At 36.5% G+C, this 19,230-nt stretch overlaps 1 protein-coding gene across 2 annotated transcripts in view; it reads left to right on the top strand.

The window, feature by feature from the left end:
- Positions 1 to 19,230, top strand: part of Hpr1 (THO complex 1-like protein Hpr1) — a 311,940-nt gene that overhangs the window by 19,520 nt on the left and 273,190 nt on the right. For both annotated transcript variants that reach the window (XM_090391220.1, XM_090391221.1), the window contains exon 2: positions 10,916 to 10,995. In XM_090391220.1, the coding sequence (XP_090247346.1) occupies positions 10,916 to 10,995 (80 nt within the window). The remainder of the gene's footprint in view (positions 1 to 10,915; positions 10,996 to 19,230) is intronic.

Here is a 19,230-nt window from a genome sequence, read left to right on the forward strand (position 1 = left end):
TTTTCTCAAGGTGAGTGATGGCAACAATGATAAGTTCGTTAGTACAGTGTGCATGTGCATTGACATTTTGGCTTGTGCCGTGATATTGACTCAGCTTTAAATAGCACGGAACGGTCCGCTTGGGTGAAACTGAGAACAGCATTGTGTTGGAAAAATGTTCTTCAAACAGTCCAAACTATTAATCTGACTGCTGACATATCAAATCATTGTTGAATCTGATTTGTTTGATGAAGTAATGATAGTGTAAACAGGGGGGGGGTTCCTCTACTATTTCTATCTGTATTATCCTTATTTATATGTCCCCTTCTTTATATCTCTTTATTTATATACCTTATTATTTTCCTTATATCTATTCATCTCTCTAATATCTCTTTAAGCTATATTGCCTTCTGCACTTGCCTTCTTATTCTTTGAACACCAGAAAATTTATTTGAAAAGCTGCACCACTGATGTCCGTTTTCTAGTAATATGAAGTGGTAAGTGCATCCAGTAGTTTTCCCATTACATTCAATTTATCCCTGATTAATTAATATCTGCAGTCGTGATCTACTATCTATCCTTTACTATCCTTTCTCCTGGGTTCCTGCTAATAGGCTCAAATATTTTTTTTTGGAACAGTGCAGCAAAGAATTAAATATCAGGCAACATTCTATTAACATTTAAACAACACATTTATTTATCATAAAAAATTTACACTATTAATCCATTAAAGAAAAATTTCTTAGTTTAACTTTACATAAAACAATTATGTTAAAATGCCCTTTCAATTCATGAAAATCATTTCACATAAACAACCACTCTTCTCCAATATCGAATTACTATCCTAAGCAATGGTACGATTAACAAACAGTTACTTCTTTACTGTTATACACATAAGAATATCATTACATATAAAAGTTCGATCCTTCAGATACTGAGATAATACTCTAGGCCAGTGGTCGATATCGACCCCCATGGGTCGATATAACATTGTTAGCGGTCGATTCGGGCTCAGGGGTCGATAGAAAAATATAATACATCATTGTACGGGTAATATTTAATTCAGTTAACTTGGATTACCTCGATCCTGAATGACAACGCAATTAAGAGTGAATCGTGGGAACAGTAAGATGGAGCAAGGTCGTGAAAATAGTTACGGAGGCCAATCAAGTAGGCCAAAATGACGTATTTACCAACAAACAGATGTCGGTGGTTCCCGCCCGGCCGGTGCAGCAGGAGCGAGATGGCAACATGTACGTGGTTGCTTATTTACTTATACTTACACGTATTCGATCCCAGTCTCATTTTTGCGCATCGACATACAAGTGAGCGTTAATGTTCTAAAATTCATCAACATGCATATTATAATTCAGTCGTTATTCATTCATGAACTAAACTTCTCTATGTTGAAGAGTTGAGCAGGGCTTGTAGTAATACCAGTGATATTAATGCCAGTAGTTTATTAATATCACTAGTAATACAGTGATATTACTAGTGATAGTAATAATAATATAATAATATATACTGTATTATACATACAGTAAACACTGTAACTATAAAATAAACAATCTAAAAACTCACATAAGCGTCTTTTTCGCTTGTCCTATTATAATTACGTAATAGTAAAATAGAGGGGGTCGATAAAAGGTCAAGAAACTCTTGAAGGGATCAACGGTCAAAGAAGTTTGGCGACCCCTGCTCTAGGCAAATGCACAATTAACACACTGTTACTCTCTTATTGTTACACACATAATCTTCTATTACTTATTAAACATTTAAATCCATTCATTAACTCTGTTCAAAATCAGTAGCCTAATCTTAACAGTCCACTATTAGAGTTCTCCTCTATTTCACAAAATTGGAAAGAAAAAATCAAACTCACTTTAGGGCTGCTACCCACTGCGTATTCTCATTCCCTGGCTTTGGATTGGAGTCCTGACCATTTTCTCCCATATCAGGTTTTTCTCTCCCTTTTTACTCTGGTGAAAGATTTACTGACGCTTCTGGGACGCTGCCCTCGCAGCACTTCGGGCGAAGATTATTGGCTTGAGGAATGCTTGCATGCATGTTGGGCTAACGGAGCAATTTCTTCCCGCTCGAAAATTTCTCCCCTCGGACAACAGCTCCTGGCGAAGATTCATCATGAAATATCTGCTTTGCCTGGCAGATCGGCTCCCATCATCTTTCTTTCAGACCACTGTTCTCCCGAAGTCGCATCCTTGATGGCTTACATCTGACGGACAACCGCTGGGGTACCGATGACGACCTATGGATAACCAATATTCTATCTTCCAGCCAACGCCTTTTATTCACCTTCTTTCGGATCCCTGTACGAAGACATGGGACCCTGAATATTTTGGTGCAATCCCTTGTTCATTCCTTGACACTGACCCTTTCTTTGATCTTCTACACTCCTTTAATCCTATTTGATTCGGGCAGCGTAAGTGCATCTGAAGTTTGTCTGACACTGACCTTGAGTGTTTGCAGGTGGCATTCACAAACAACTTTCACATATCCTTATAAAGAGCTAATATATAAAGTTTTCTGGTGGCAAGGTATTGCCTTTTGTTCAATACATTCTAGAATTTTCCATTTTAGAGCAGCAAGTGCAGACAATTCCCATAGGGATTATTTACATTAACAAACCCTTTTAAATATATATAGACATGCAGGTTATTTTTATAACATCCTTACAGGGCTTGACTTCTGTAAAAATTGGTGTAAGGTTTTCTGGCATTATTAAGCTACATCAAACTTTTATAATAGTGAAAACAGCTCTGAAGTCCAAAGAAGATAGTGAAGGACACGTTGAAATCCAAACATTTATATGAAGTTTGGGTGGATCTCTTAAAAAATGTTGAAGGAGAACTAACTATCAAATTTAAAGAAAGTAGTGGAGTTCGTTATGTGTATCCCTGGAATAAATGCGTGTGTTGAAGGATTATTTTCTCGCATGAACACACTGTGTACTAATGAGAAAAACAGATTATCTGTAAAAACTGTAAAATCAATGCTTATTGTAAAATCATTCTTCAGTGAGGATTGTGTAGCTTTTCATCACATGATTCTTAAAAACAAATAGAATACATTTCACTTAACAAATAATTGTTAAGTGAAATGCATTCTTCAGAAAAGTATTGCAAGACTGATTGATTGATAGAAATATTGTCAGGTGAGAAGAGCATTACTGTATTAACAATCTATTTTGTATCTATAATAGTAAGTAAAAAACTATTTGAAGGTAACTTAAAGTGGCTTAATGAAAATATGCAGCCTAACAATTTGATTTACTATTTGTTTACTTATACTTAGTAAAGTGTGTGTGCATAGTAAACATTACCATGCACACACTTGGAAAGTGAATCATTTTGTAAGACTGGCATATGTGATGGATGCACATACTAAACTTTCACCCTCAGTCATAAGTGTCCTGTATTTTTTTCCAATGTATCTGGGATCCCTAGCCATGTCTTATCCACTAGGCATAGAATTCATTGGAATAAAACTAATGTTTTACTCAAAACTTATTTTTTACTTGGAAGACTGATGAAGAAAGTTGTGAAAACCATATTCATAAACCAAACCTCGACTGTCTTATACTTTCCCAATTTTGGGAAGTCATCTTAAGTAATACTCCTAATTTCCATGTCTGATGAATTAATAACTATTAATTCAAATTTATTTATTTTTTGAATTCTGATAGGTATTGATGGAGTTATACTCCTGCAGTTATACAGGGTGTTTCAAAAAGAATGCCCCGATTTGAAAATTTTATATCTCTGCAACCACGAACCACAAATGAATGCAACTTGTACCTGAATGGCCTTGGCCCAGAGTTTGATATGATGACTGCTAGATGCCACTAAGACATCCAAACAGCCGCTACGCTTAGTTAATGAAAAGATGGCGTCTAGTCAACAGAAGGCATTCTGTGTTCTTGAATTTAGCAACACTGAGTCCATGATTACAGTGCAGCGTGCGTTTAGACGACGTTACGGAATTGATCCACCACTGGACAAAAACATTCGTTGTTGGTATCGACAATTTCAAGAAACGGCGTTTATGTAAGGGAAAGAGTCCTGGACTACCACGCACTTCTGAGGGGAATGTGCAATGAATTCAAGAGGCTTTTCAGCGAAGCCTGCTCGAGTCCACTCGTCGTGCTAGCTGAGAACTCGCCATCCCTCATGTGACTGCTTGGTGTGTGTTACGACGACATTTGCTTATGAAGCCATACAGATTGCAACTGGTTCAAGCTCTTCGTGTAGGTGACAAAAAAAAAAAAATGAACAGATTTTTGTGCTAATCTGTTAGAGGACATGGAGGACGACACCTTCCTACAAAGGTTGATTTTTAGTGATGAAGCAACCTTTCATCGAAGCGGTAAAGTTTCGTGCCACAATGTTCGCATATGGGAACTTCTTGAGAATCCACATGAAATTGTACAACATGAATATGATTTATCAAAACTTAATGTTTTTTGCGTGATTTCTGTTAGAAAGGTTTATGGCCCTTTCTTTTTTGAGGAAAACACTGTTATGGGAAACCCCTATCTTGCAGGACTGGCTACTTCCACAGCTGAATGAAGAATCTGAATATTACATTTTTCAGCAAGACATAAAAGACTGCGTTTATGTTCCTCCATTACCTGCTGACTTGGATGAGCTCAGAACCAGAATCATGGCTGCAGTAAATTCTGTGACAGAAGACACTCTCAAACGTGTTTGGGATGAATTCAGCTATCGGCTTGATGTTGTCGGTGCAGCAGGTGGAGGGTACATTGAGCATTTGTAATTGTGGTGAGTGAAACTTTAGGCCTTACTTCATACTTGGTAATTTATTTTGTAACTGTACCACATTTTCATTATTAAATATAATTATTTGAAATCGGGTCATTCTTTTTGAAACACCCTGTATATTCTCATACATGCTTAGATTTCAAGTGTTATTCTAATTTGTTTATCTTTTTGTCTGTGTACATTTGACAACAGCTATATTTATTTATTATTATTATTTTTTGTATATAAGCAGAGATTTTTTCTTTTACAGCATTGGCACACTTTTTCCGAGAACCAAGGCTTGGATGGTGGCTGAGAATTTGGAGTGGAATAAGGGATGAAAGCTTTTGTTCCTGTGAGGATGATTTCTGTTATTCTGGCTGACCAGGTGTTTGGATTCAGAAGAACTGAAGCAGTAGTTGGATCATGGGAATGAGGAATAGAAGTCATGGAGGTCCTCCCACTTGGCACCCATGTAGTGCCAGAGGACATGAGACTGTGAACTGGTTGGTAAAGGTTTCTGTGGCAAAAGAGATCTGTATGAGGTTGTGGTCTGAGTTATCAAGAGGAGAACTGACAACCACAGCACACCTGGAAAGGGAGCTTGTTAGGAGGAGGTCAGTTGTGTTGGAAAATTGGATAGGATTGTCACATATTCTGGTAGGAAGATTGATATGAGATTGGTCATTGCTGAGGGTAAACACTTCGGCATCCCTGCTTACTTGATCGGTGAAACTGGAGAAAGGAATGAGTTGTGGACATTGATGTCCCCCAAGAAGGATGACCTCACTATTAGGATATTTTAACTGCAGAAAGTTTGGGCTTTAGAGAGAGATAGTTGAAGAGGTCAGAGTGGTTGATGGAGTTTGGAGAGCAATAGAGGGAGCATATGAAAAGGGCAGGTTGATTTGGTAGAGAAATTTTGAGCCAAAGCCGATCAAACAATGGGGATTCGAAGATTTGCAGTTTCTGGCATGTTGGTTCTGATGAATGCACAAGTGCTGTGTAATTGTAGTTTGGGCAGTTGATAGTTGGAGTTCTGATAGGAATAATAATTCTGGTTTTGGTATTGCACATCATTTACCAATATCTGTGGCCTAAACAGCAATATAAAGTGGATGTGGAAACTTTTTTTTTATAAGAATTAGTGTTGGTGGGTTATTTGGTTGGATTTCTGTTGTTTATTATTTTTTTGGTTAGATTTTTTTTTCTGTTTTCTGTTTTCTGTTTTTTTTTTTTAACTAATTTTTGTAGGAGAATTTTTGAGACCTGCAGTAAAATCGCATTTCTTTGGGTTGTGGTCTGTTGTATTTGGTGAGGAAGAGATAAAGAAGAAGTGGAGCATGCAGTGAAAGGTGACAGACTTGGGAACATAGTACCTGCATAGAGGGAACTTGGTCTCCTCTCCATACCTGGCCTTGACAGTTCCCTCTGCATCCACAGTATTTGGTCTCCTTCCAGTCACGAACTGGCAAAATATGTTGCAGGATCAGAAAGCCTCCAGATTCATTACTAACAGGTTCGGTCCTGTGTGCTAACTAGCGGCCAGTCTGCAGAACTGTTTTACTACTGAATCCTCAAATGGGGAAGGGTTCGGGCTCTCTATAGTAAGATTGGTAAATCATTGATCATATCACACTCACTGCATGTGGGAAGAGTTAGGAGGGGAGACTGAAACTGGAACCATTGCTCTAGTGACCAAACATTACTGCAGCCACTTCAGGTGTCTAATAAGCAAAGTGGTGGTATTTCACCAGACACCTGGAGGTCTTGTTGGCATTTTCTCCAACTAGAGAAGATGTACTTTTGTGGTGGCAATGCTCACCAGGTTTGTCAGAGTCCCGTTTGTGGAGACATGCTATACCACTGGAAGGTGGGGATGACTGTGAGAAGCTATATATTGTGCATTGACAGCCCTTTATTAGCTGAGAAACTTAGCCAAAACTGTATGTATTAAACAGTTATTTTCCTTACTTAAATGTTATTATTCTATCATTTTTTTTTATTCTCAGATAACTTGTTTTTTATGTCATCTGCTTGGATCTGTTTTTTTTTTTCTGTTCTTATTAACCTGACCCCTGGTGAGAAAAGGTAAAAGAGAAAGAGCAAAATTTAAATAATAAAAATAATAATTAAACACTTAAATAAGTGGAACCTCATTAGTTGCTATTAGTTAAATTCTCTACATTCCTATTGTTTTTAGTTTTCTGTTGTGGCCCTAGCTTTGGTTAGTTGCTAGGGCCACAACAGAATTCCTAAGGCACATTTTTAGCAAGCGACTAATTTCACAAAGATCTGCAATTAATTGGCCATCACACCTTCCAGATATTCTGGCTCCTGACTTCTTCCAATGAAGTTATCCGAAGGAAAAGGTGTATGTGAACAAGCCGAAGACAATTCAATCAACTGTTGAAGGAGAATATTCATGCAGAAATTAGGGTACTGCAGCCAGAAACATTAACAGCTGTCATTAAGCATGCCGTAAAAAGGGCCTGTCTTTGTGAAGCCGAAAATGGAAGGCATTTATGTGATGTGGTTATTCATAACTAATAAAAAAAATCTCCAGGTTTTCTGTATTTCATTATAACAAAAATAAAAATAATTAATAAATATAGAAAATTATTAAATGTTTAAATCTTGACTTATGGGCTACCCTGGATATACATTAGACAATTCACAATATAAGAGGTCATGCTAGGGTCAACTTTTTTCTTACTCTCTGATGAGGGTAAGAAAAAAGTGGAAGAGTACAACATTCACTTTAAATAATAAAAATAATTAAGTGCAACTAACTACATCAACTGCTATTAGTTAAATTCTCTATGGTGCTGTTAATTTCAGGGTTATGTTGGTTATGAACTTTTTCATGATTAATTCAAGGGGTGTTGAAGAAAGCATTATCTGAATGTATACCTAGACTCAGAAAGATAAATCATGTGGGAGTTAGCTGGATGAAGAGCTTCATTAAGCAGGAGCTGTGCACAAAAGGTTGTGGAGGGATTATAAACAGGTAATCAGCATGCCCATGAGCAGTATAAGGCTCAGGCATGAAGGGTGACTGATATAGTAAGGAAGACCAAAACTAATTATGAGAGAAAGCTAGCTGATGAAGCCAAAAGGAGTTATGACTATGGAAGGATGACTTTAAAAAAGTGCTGATGGTTGGGAGGTAACAGAAACAAACCAAATAGTTGAATCACTGAGTGAGCATTTTGTAGGAGTGTACCATCTAGGTTGGTGACATTGCAATTCCAGATGTGACATTGACTGATAGGAGAATGATAGTTGAAGAAATGGAGATGCTTAAAATATGTCCATGGCTATGTTCATATTGAGGTATTGCAGAACCTCAATATGAACATAGCCATGGGATTATATGGCATATTGGCCTATGTATTACAGGAATGTACAAGGGAATTATCAGCTTCTCTGACCAAGCTGTTTAATTTAAGTCAAAGTAATAGAAAGAAGGCAAAATAGTCCCATCGTATAAAGGAGCCTCCAAGACAGAAGTAGTAAATTATAGGCCACTCAGCATCTCAGGAGTGGTGGTTAAGGTATTGGAAAAAGACAGAATTCAAGGCTTATTTTAGATTGTAGTGAATTCTGATTGGTGCAGTTGTTTTAATCCTGTGTGAAGGAATATCCAGAGCATAGTCTGACTTTCCATACAGATGATCTTGGATGTAGTTCTTGAGTTCTTCAAGAGGGATGTTAACAGATCTACCAGTCTATCCCAAGTGGGCTAAGTTTCAGCAGATACAGGGAATTTTATACACTCTAGAATGTGCAAGAGGATGAAGCTGATCCTTACGAGAATGGATGAATATTGCTGGTTAGGTGTATGGTTTAAAAGTGGTATAAAGATTGTTAGCCAAGAACTTAGCTATCTTTTTTATGTATATTGAACCTAGTGGGTGGGAATAATTTTGTTGCATTGTTGTGTGTGTGTGTTGATTGTAGGAGGGATGGGGAGATGCAGTATTTTATTTCTTTTATAGGGGAGTTGTAGCCATTTGCTAAAAAATGTGCCACTAAGGTACTTAAGTTTAGTAGTGACAACTCTGTCATTTGAACAGATAGTACTGGCTCTATCTGTGTTTTGAGGATGTTATTCTTTGGGATGGGTGATGATGATGATTGCTTTTGTAAGTACACAGCAAATCGGTACATAAAGTGGCATAATAAATAAATAATTATCAACTATGGAATAACCTAAGTGAAATTTAATGCTAATTGAAACATTTTCACCCTAGTATCTAGAACATCTTACTTTAACATGAAATAAGTCCAGTAGATACCAAAAGACTCAACAGTGAAAATATGTGACGTACATGGCATATTTAGATGTTCACAGACTGTGGAACCAATTCCAAAAGTCAAACAGCATGCTGGAGATACAGTGAAGGTAGGCCACTGTCTACAACCACAGTGGGTGCTTGCAGCCAGTGACTGTTATCTGCTTACCAAAACAGGAATGCTACCCCAAATCAGCTATGATCTGACCTCACCAACAACTACAGGAACATTTGTATCCACTTCCATTGTGTGCAGAAGGTTTCACAAAGTAGTCAGTATGCTAAGCAGCCAGTAGTCTGTTGCCTCTATCCCCACACCACAGGAAAGAACATTTCATGTGGGCTAGGCTCTATGTCAACTGGACCCAAGACCAATGTGGATCAGTATTGTTTACAGACAAGTCTTGATTTGCTCTACAAAGCAACACCAGGTGTGCTCTGATCTGGAGAGAACCATGAACAAGTATCATCCCTCTAATATCCCTGAAAGGGACATATTTATGATGGACGTAGTGTGATGGTTTGAGGAACACCTCATTGGGTGGACGGACTGACCTGTATGTGCTTCCTAGTGGAACCATGAAAACTGCAACTTGTAGAGATGAGGTCCTGGACCCCATGCTCATTCATATGTGGGTGTGATAGGGGATTTGTTTATTTTACAGACAATAATGCTTGTCCTCATAGAGCAAGGCTTGTGGACCAGTATCTTCAAGTAGAGATTATTGTATGTATTGGACTGGCCAGCCAGATCTCCTGACCTTAATCCTAATCCTTAAAGCATATCTGGGACTCTAGGTAGACATATGTCTGCTCCTCATCCCCCCCCCCCAAACCTTAGAGTTTTGCAGGAATAATGGTTAACAAATAATAATAATGATAAAAATGATAATTAAACCCTTAAATAAGTCGAAATACATCAATTGCTACTAGTTATTACCAACTGAACTCCTGGACACTATTATAACCAGTATGAATAATTGTATTGAGTACTGTATTGTTGTGAGTGGTGACTACATTCTGTTTAAGGCACTCTCATTTTGATCTCTTGTTTTTGACTGTTGTCTTCATGTGTCAATTTGCTACTGAATTAAACTATTCCTTTACAATTTTTGTGGATGTGTCTTTCACTTATCATACTGGTTTTCACCAAATTGCATAAAAATTCATCATACAAGATATCATGATGTTTGTCTGTTCCTTGATTTATGTTCCTCATTCACTGTCAAGGCACTCGCAACTACTTCTGGCAGCCCATTCCAGCCATTCACCATTCTCGAAGCCATAAAATCTAGTCTATAGTGTAAGAGTGTGGTTAGTACCCTTACTAACCACACTCTTACACAATTTCCAGACTTTGACCCCTCCCCATTTCTCTCTCTCTCAATTGTATAGAACTCTCCCTTTAGCAATTTGTGTCTGTCATATTGTTCCCTCTTTTCTGCCTCAGCTAGACTTTGCAACCCACATACCTGCAATCCATCCTCATAGGGAGCATTGCATTCTACAGACCTATCACTAGCTTGGTCACTTCTGTTTGGATCCTTTCTACCACTTTCTCATCCCCAAGAGTTTACCGTGGAATTTTTAGGCTTTGTGGCATGATATGTTTTTCACAAAAAACATGCCATCGATGCACTTCACAGTGTAGTCATTTTTCAAATCAGTTAATATTGTATTTATATTTTTCTATTAAGCTTCTTGAAACAAAAACATAAACACAGACATTATATTCTTGTTATGGAATTAATGCTTTTTCTTATCTCTTTATTTGTTTCATAAATAATCATGCATATGAATTCTGCAGTTTTCCTTTTATGTATCACTGTTATTTTATTTATTTAAATTTTTAATTTGTAGAAGCTGGTTAAAGAGACAGTAAATGGAGGTGTCTTTAGTACGTTTGTTAAAAATTGCCAAGCTCTTGCTATTCCAGGCTTGTAAGTGTTTTTCTGCAAATTCTAAATTTTTAATCTAACTATAAATAGTTTTTAAAAACTAAGACACTTTATTTTAAAAATATTGTTATAATTTTTTTAATCTGAGTTCAGGTATAATTTTTAAACATACCTGTACAGTTTATTTTATTTATGCTTGTATTCTTTTCATTTCATTTATTTCAAGGATAGTCTGAACTAACATCCAAAAGTAGTTGTCAGCATGCTGGAGATTCACTTACTAAAGTATGGCATCTCCATTAAATGAAATGAAAATGTTCTCCATACCTGTTGCTAACAGGAGCCAAGTGTGTTTATTTTATTTTTCAGAAAAAGAGTCAAAATGTATCAAAATCCAATTTAATTTACAGTAACATTTTGAAATCCCTTAGTTTGTAGACATTGATAGATTCATCTGTCTTCATTTTTGAAGAAATTTGTGGTCAATGCTTGAAATATTATTCAAGGTGCTTTAACTGCTCCAACTTCTCTCTTCATATTGCATTTGTGTGGACAATGGAACATTTGCTCTTCAGTTAGTAAAACTTGGATTCTAGTGCTGTCTAGAGTGTAAAGAAACCTTTTGAGAGCTTTTAAATCAGATGTACTTTTGATGCATCTACTGTATATGCAGCTCCTTATTTAGATAGCTTGGATAATTGTTGGCATAGGTTATGTCAACTGTTCTACAAGAACAGATAAGAGCTTTTTTGAATGTCATGCAAAATGAGTCTTTGGTTTCTGGTGTGACTCAGGCTATTATATGAATGACCCACTTTCCTGAACTCCTTGAAGCAACAAGGTAGGAAATCATCAGTATAAGAAATTGAAATGTAAATTATTCATTTTATGATTGCTTATGGAGATATACTTTGAGATCTGACGTGTCTTGACTGTCAGTGGGATAAGAAATTTTTATTTTATTAATTTTTTTTATTTTTATAGTATTCCTTGTTTTATAAATAATTTATTTATTTTATTTATTTATTTATTTTTTTGGTTTAAGTCAATACAAAAGCCAATTTTCTGACATTTGCCAACCGATCATATGCTCATTATCTAAGCTGGATACCTCTATATTTAGATTTTATAAAAACTTTCGATAGATTGCCACATGACAAACTAGTAGCTAAACTGGAACAGATGGGGTTGGATAGTAGATTAGTGTGTTAGATTGGAAATTGGCTATCTGATAGGCATCAACAGGTTGTGTATGGGGGGAATGATATCCCAGAAGAGGAAGGTCACCAGTGGTGTGCTCCAGGGGTCTGCTTCAGTCCATTGTTGTTTAATTTGTATGTAAATGACATTGGAAAGGACTTAAATTGTGATATACAGCTGTTCGCACATGATGCAAAGTTAGGGAGAGTTAGAAGTAGAGTAGATGTTGTAACTTTGCAAAGACCTAAATAAACTGAGTGGGTGAGGATGTCAGTTTAATGTTGCAAAGTGTGAGGTTTTAAAATTTGGGAAGCAAAATGTATCTCATTTTGCTTCCCAAATTGGATTGGTGGGGATATTTTAGAGGAGGTGGGGAGATGAAAGATCTGGAGGTGATGGTGGATAGGGACTTGAAATTTTGTGAACATTTTTGCTAAAATTGTGAGGACAACACAGCAAATTATGGGAATTATATGGAGTACACGGACATGTAGAAGTAAGAATGTTTTGATTCCATTGTACATGACATTGATCAGGCCACATGTGGATTACTGTGCACAGATTTGGTCAACAGATTTTCAAAAGGATGATGACATGTTGGAGAGAGTTCAGAGACAGTTGACTAAGTTAGTTTTTCCAATGTGGAATATGAGGACAGATTGAGCGAATGCAAATTACAGAGCCTAGTGGATAGAAAGATGAGAGAGAGAGAGAGAGACATGATTGAGATGTATAAGTTGGTAAGGGGGTAGTTACTATATTAACGTGGATGAGATTTTTCATAGAATATCTGGAGATGGGGAGAAAGAGAGGCCATCCCTAGAAGCTATATAAGGTGCACGTGAGCCAAGGGGATGAGGAGTAAATTTTTTGCATGGGAGTTGTGGGTTATTGGATTGCATTGCTTGAGAGCATGAGTGCAGGGACAGTGAATGCATTTAAGTCAAGTTATGATTAGGCTGACCATATTTCCTTGAGATAAAAATGGGACATTGGGATGGCAAAAATGGGATGGGGTTATGTAATATTCTGCATTCATGAAAAAGTAAGACGATAATAAAAAGTTTACCTTTTCCCAATATGTATAGTGATCAAATGTTGGTAATTATTGCTTCTGATTTGGTACATGCTGAATTAAAGTTTGGTTCATAAATTTTATTTATCAATGTCAACAAACAGTCATTTGCGCGAAAACTTTGGCTGTGATGCACATTATGATAAGCAATAAATGCTTCACTTGCTGCAGTTTTATTGCTTTCACTATCACCATCACGTCTCTCCATAAACGGACTGATGTTTTTAGCTGAAGCCAGAGTCTTTTCAGCATCCATATGTTTCTGGCTATGTAGATGTTGGTTGATGTCGCTTCTACCTCCATGATCAACAGAAAAATGGACATTACAATGTTGGCATACATTGTAATGCCAACATTGTAATGTCCATACTTTTGCTCCATCACTACACAGCTTGTCCAGTTTAATAAATCTGAATTCTTTCTGGAGATCATCATTAAAAATGCAGTTTTTGCCTCTTTGACATTGTAAGGATAGACTTAAAGCTTTATTTTTTAAAGCTTTAAAAATAAAACTTAAAACTTTAAAAAAATATGAAATTTAAACCACCTGCATTGAATAACAGCCACAGGTTAGCATACAGGCAAAACAAAAACTAACTCTACAGCAGAACAGACACTGCGTCTGTGATGCACAAGTGATGCCACCATGTATTTTTTTATTTTCTCTGAATAAATCACTGCAGATATTGATATTTAGTATCGAATAATGCAATTCCATGGTTATACAAATTACTGGCATCCATGATATTTATATACAATTATAGGTTATGAATAATAATTTATGATTGACCAATATTAAAGTATATTTATAGTTTTTATTAAAAATGGGACAAAATTAACATTTTTATTAAAACGATGGGGAAATATGAAAAAAATGGTACTGTCCTTCAGAACAGTACATATGGTCAGCCTAGTTATGATGAGCTGTGCTTGTAAGAATGGGACTTTCCACAATGAGTCACTTGACTCCATGGAGGTCTCGCCATGTATAAGTGAAAATATTCATATTTGGTCAGAAGTCCTGGTTGGCACTATGCATTCCAAGGCTTTGTGAAGACCTCCTTCCTTTTATCTAGCTGTGACCTTTAAGCAACTCCAAGTCTTTAGCCATATTAAGTATTTAAGGTGCCAAATTTGTTATAAAACAGTAGTTATTATCATCACACAAAGTTCCATTCTAACACACACAGCTCATCATACTGTGAATTAAATACATTCACTATCTCTGCATTTGCCACACTTTCAGTCAATGCATTCCAATCACCTACCACCCCATACAAAAAATCTACTCCACACTCCTTCCTTACACCTTTCTTATACAGCTTCCAGAAAACAAGAAATGGTCTCTTGTTCTCCCCCTTTCTACATCTGCTGTATGTGAAATCTTATCTGTGTTAATCCAGCAATTACCACTTACCTGTTTATATATCTCAATCATATCGCCTTCCTTTTTCTGTCTAATAGATTCCTGGCAAATAAGTCAGCTTGTGCTCATAGAGAATACAGAGACAAATGTAAGAAAGCTAAACACTGTGTAAAATTAGCTAAACAAAAGTCATGGGAGGATTTTGGCAAGAACATAGAAAATAAATATCAAGAAGGTGGCAAAATATTCTGGAGGTTGTTGAAGAAGCTTAGGAATTCAAGGAAATGGTGCTGTAAAAGGAGTTAGAGATGATAAAGGTGACATGAAAATGGGAGAAAAAGATATCCTTGAAGTATGGAGTAATTACTTTGAAAAACTGCTAAATGAAACAAGCAGTGATGACAGCACAGTGGTAAAAAAACACTGACCAGGCATGCAGTCAGGAATAATATCCATACTTGAAGTAGAAAAAGCCATCAAAGGCTTGAAACGTGGAAAGGCAGCAGGAGTAGATGATATTCGACCAGAAATGCTGAAATATGGTGGTATAAAAGTCTTACAGTGGCTGCACTATATAGTTCAGAATGCCTGGACAGAGGGACGAATTCCCGATGATTGGAGTAGAGCTCTCATAGTACCTATATATAAAAAGGGAAATAAAACTGAATGTGAGAATTACAGAGGTATTCCCCTACTGAGTGTTCCTGGTAAGATATATGCAACTATACTTGAGAAATGGTTGAGAAGAATTGTGGAAGAAAAGCTTGGTGAAGAACAAGTTGGAATCAGGTGAAATAGAGGTTGTCAGGATTCAGATCTTCACTTTACAACAAATAGTGGAGAAATCATGGTAATATAACAAAGATCTGTATTTAAGTTTTGTCGATTTGGAAAAGGCATATGACAAGGTGCCAAGAGAGAGAAGCTATTCAATACGCTACAGTTATATGGTGTCAATGGGGCATTATATCAAGCAATACTTAGTCTTTATTTGAGTTGTAAGTCAGCAGTTAGAATTGAAGGAAGTACAGGAAGATGGTTTAATGTTAAATCTGGTGTGAGACAAGGATGTACATTATCCCCTCTTAGTCATTATCTATATGAATCACATTATGAAGGAAAGTGGTATTAAACATAATATCAAAATTGGAGATGTTAATGTCAGCTCTTTGCTTTATGCAGGCAATGTTATACTTCTAAATAAATCCGCTACAAGTCTGCAAGATTCACTGACTAAATTGAATAACTATTGTAATAGATATGGTATGAAGGTCAGCAATAAAAAGACAAAGACAATGAAAATAGGAAGAATCGTTGAAAATGTCAACTGTGTTGTGAACAGAGAACCTGTGGAACAAGTAAAACATTTCAGCTACTTAGGCATGATTTTTAGCGAAGATGGTAAATTAAATATAGAAATAGACAACAGAATCAACAAAGCTGGTATGGTAGAAAGTCAACTGAATAAATTCATATGGAATAAGAGAGAAATTAGTCGGAACACTAAATTAGCTGTATACAAGACAGTGTTCAAACCAGTTTTAACTTATGGATCTGAGAGCTGGGTCAGAAGTAAAACACTTGACCAAACACTAGAGACCGCAGATATGAGAGTCCTGAGAAAGATTAGGGGTATGAACAGATGGCATCAATGGCAATATCATATTAAAAACGAGGATATTAGGAAAGAGCTTGACATTGTCAGCATCCAGGAATGCGTTAGCAGAGCTAATCTCAGGTGGTATGGTCACTTAAACAGAATGGGCGAGGAAAGATTAGCAAAACAAGTGTTCTCTGCCAGGTTGGCAGGAAAACGACCCAGAGGAAGATCAAGATATAGGTGGATTGATATGGTTCAAAGTGCTTTAGACGATAGAAATATAAGATCTGATAATGTTGGAGTCTCGATAAGTAACAGACTGATTTGGAGGACAATTGTAGATAGGAAGATAGTAATGATGTAAATTTTTCGTGTAGTGCTATCATATCCTGTACACCCCTTGAGGGTAAATGGCAGGAATTTGATGATGATGATGATAGACTCTCCAATTTGCATTTCCTAAATGTCCTCCCTAAAACCAGGTGTGATTAAATTATTCATAGCAATTTTATATGTGGTCTGATCGAAGCCTTTGATCAGTACAATTGAATCATAACATCCTTATTTCTACTTGTCATTATCATGTGCATCATTGCCATAATCTGTTTTGCTGCTTTAATAATTTTATCAAAATGTCCTCAAATTTTAGTTCCCTATTTACCATCACTCCCAGAGCCTTCGTTTATTCCACTCTTCTCTAAGATATCCTCAGTTATATACTTTGCAGAATTATACTCTACATCCCATCTTTGCTTCCTAAATTTTAAAACCTTACACTTTGCTACATTGAACTGTAAAAATTAGATTAGTGTTGTGGATAGAATTCACATTAAAAAAGTTTAGTATTATTTATTTAAATAATCCTATTAAATTAAAAAAAAAAAAAAATATATATATATATATATGAATCCCATCCACAAAATTTTTTCTTTCTTTATGTATTTCCCCTCTTGCTTTGTTATTTTTGTGCCTGCTTGAACTAATAAAAATTGCCTCTATGCTCTTATCTCAAGCTCACTTATAATATTATTATCCTATTTCAGTCTGTTCGTAATCTACTTAGCTTGCTCCCCCCCCCTTTCAGTGTCATAACTGGTTAATAAAAATGCACTTACACATACTGCACTAATACCTACACTACAATACAAATTACTGGTTTTTCAAGTAAATACTAAAGAGAGAGAGAATTTATTTTGCAATTGGATTCTAAACAAGCCATTATGTAGGTTCGATGTTTTGATTATTGCACTCCTCACACATCAGTTTAATTTAATGATTTGGGGTTGCTATAATTCAAGTGTATTAATCCTTAAAATTTTATTTTTGTTAATGACTCTGTGCCATTAAGGATTGTGTAAAAGAATTTTTTTCTTTTACATACATGAGAATAATTTAGCTAAGCACGTATAATAACCCTTAAATCAGTCTTTGTCTCGAGCAATTCCAAATTACTTAGTCGTGGTGGTTACTTCACTTTGGTCACAGTTTCCAATATTTTTTATGAGACAGTGCATTGACTAACAAAGATCAGGCAAGCTATTAACAAAACCAAACATGTTTATTTTAACTAAGACAATTAACTTACAAAGGTAATGGGACATATCACTTGCCTGACTCTCCGCATATTCAGTAAGAAAACGATCACTTAAGGTACTAAACAAGGAAACTTTTTATACTCAACTTAGTAGACGTGTGGCTAGAATTTCAACAAACATATCCCTGCTCTCTATCCTATTAATATACGGAAAAGTTATATTATACACGTTCTAAGCACTATTCAGGTTTTACAGTATCTTTTAAACACATTCAACCTCACGTTCGGCTTTCTGACCTTTACACCATTAGTTAAACAGAATCAACATCTATACACACAATCTAGGCTATTAACAATGAGTAATCTACGTACAAACTCACTATATCACAGTCCTAGATCCTCAAGGGTTAAGGATGAATTCCGCTGGTTCCTTTCTCAATCTTGCACGACAGTTGTGATTGGGCACTATCCGATGGTATTTTTCTTGCAAATTCCTTCTTTGGACAAGTAATGTATTTTGTCGATGATGTTAGGAACTGCTTCGGCTGCGACAATTCAGCATACACGTGGGCCGGTACATTACATCTGTCAAAGAATACCGCAGAAGGATACCTTGAAATAATGCCTCTCCTGCCAGCGAACTCCCTATGATCTCCCGGATGACTGCTCGCGGCACTCTGACTCCTCTCCTCACTGAAAAGCTTTCTGCAGAAACAAAATAGAGAGAAAGAGAGACCCTCTTGCCCCCCCCCCCCCTAATCTCTGCCTTTAATATCATTGGACGTCCCTTGGTTTACCTTCTAAAACTTTCCGGTTTTTCTGGAAGCGAACTGATGTCACCCACACTTACGTTAGTTTTGGCGTCAAAAACTCCCAGCAAAAAAATATTTCTATGTTTCACCACAAGAGATTTTACAATTCCTTGTTTTACCCTTACTCCCTATGTATTGAAAAATTTCTTTTGTGTCAGTATTCTTTAGTAACTTATAAGTTTCTATCATATCCCCTTTCCTCTACCTCTCAACTAAATTCTGCAACCCAAACATCCTCAATCTGTTTTCTTAGGGAAACCACAGACCTAGTCACTCGTCTCTGTATCCTTTCCACCACCTCCTGATTTCCAAGAAGCGCAGGTGACCAAATTTGTGCACAGTAATCAACATATGCCCAAATAGTCTCCTTATCTTTACTTATCAATGTGTTGTTCAGTATCCAATCCAAGTAATCCTCTGAGCTATTTTGCCAACTTGTGCAATATTTTCTCTGAATTTCAAATCTCTATCTACCATCACCCCCAGATTCCTAGCCTCATCATTTTTCTATAAACTAGTACCATCAATATGATATAAAGTGTGAAATCTTGCCTCTGAGATGCCTTTGCAACTCTGGCAGTATCATGGTGTAGCCATTTCCTTTATCCAATTCTGCTGTCATCTTCTTATAAAATGTGAATAAATTACTGAGGCAGGACCCACCTTTTACAAAACCATGCTTTCCCCCAT

Source organism: Typopeltis vanoorti, chromosome 4, assembly GCF_054136105.1.
Source record: "Typopeltis vanoorti isolate ZY-2024b chromosome 4, IOZ_Tvanoo_1.0, whole genome shotgun sequence".
NCBI lineage: Eukaryota > Metazoa > Arthropoda > Arachnida > Uropygi > Thelyphonidae > Typopeltis > Typopeltis vanoorti.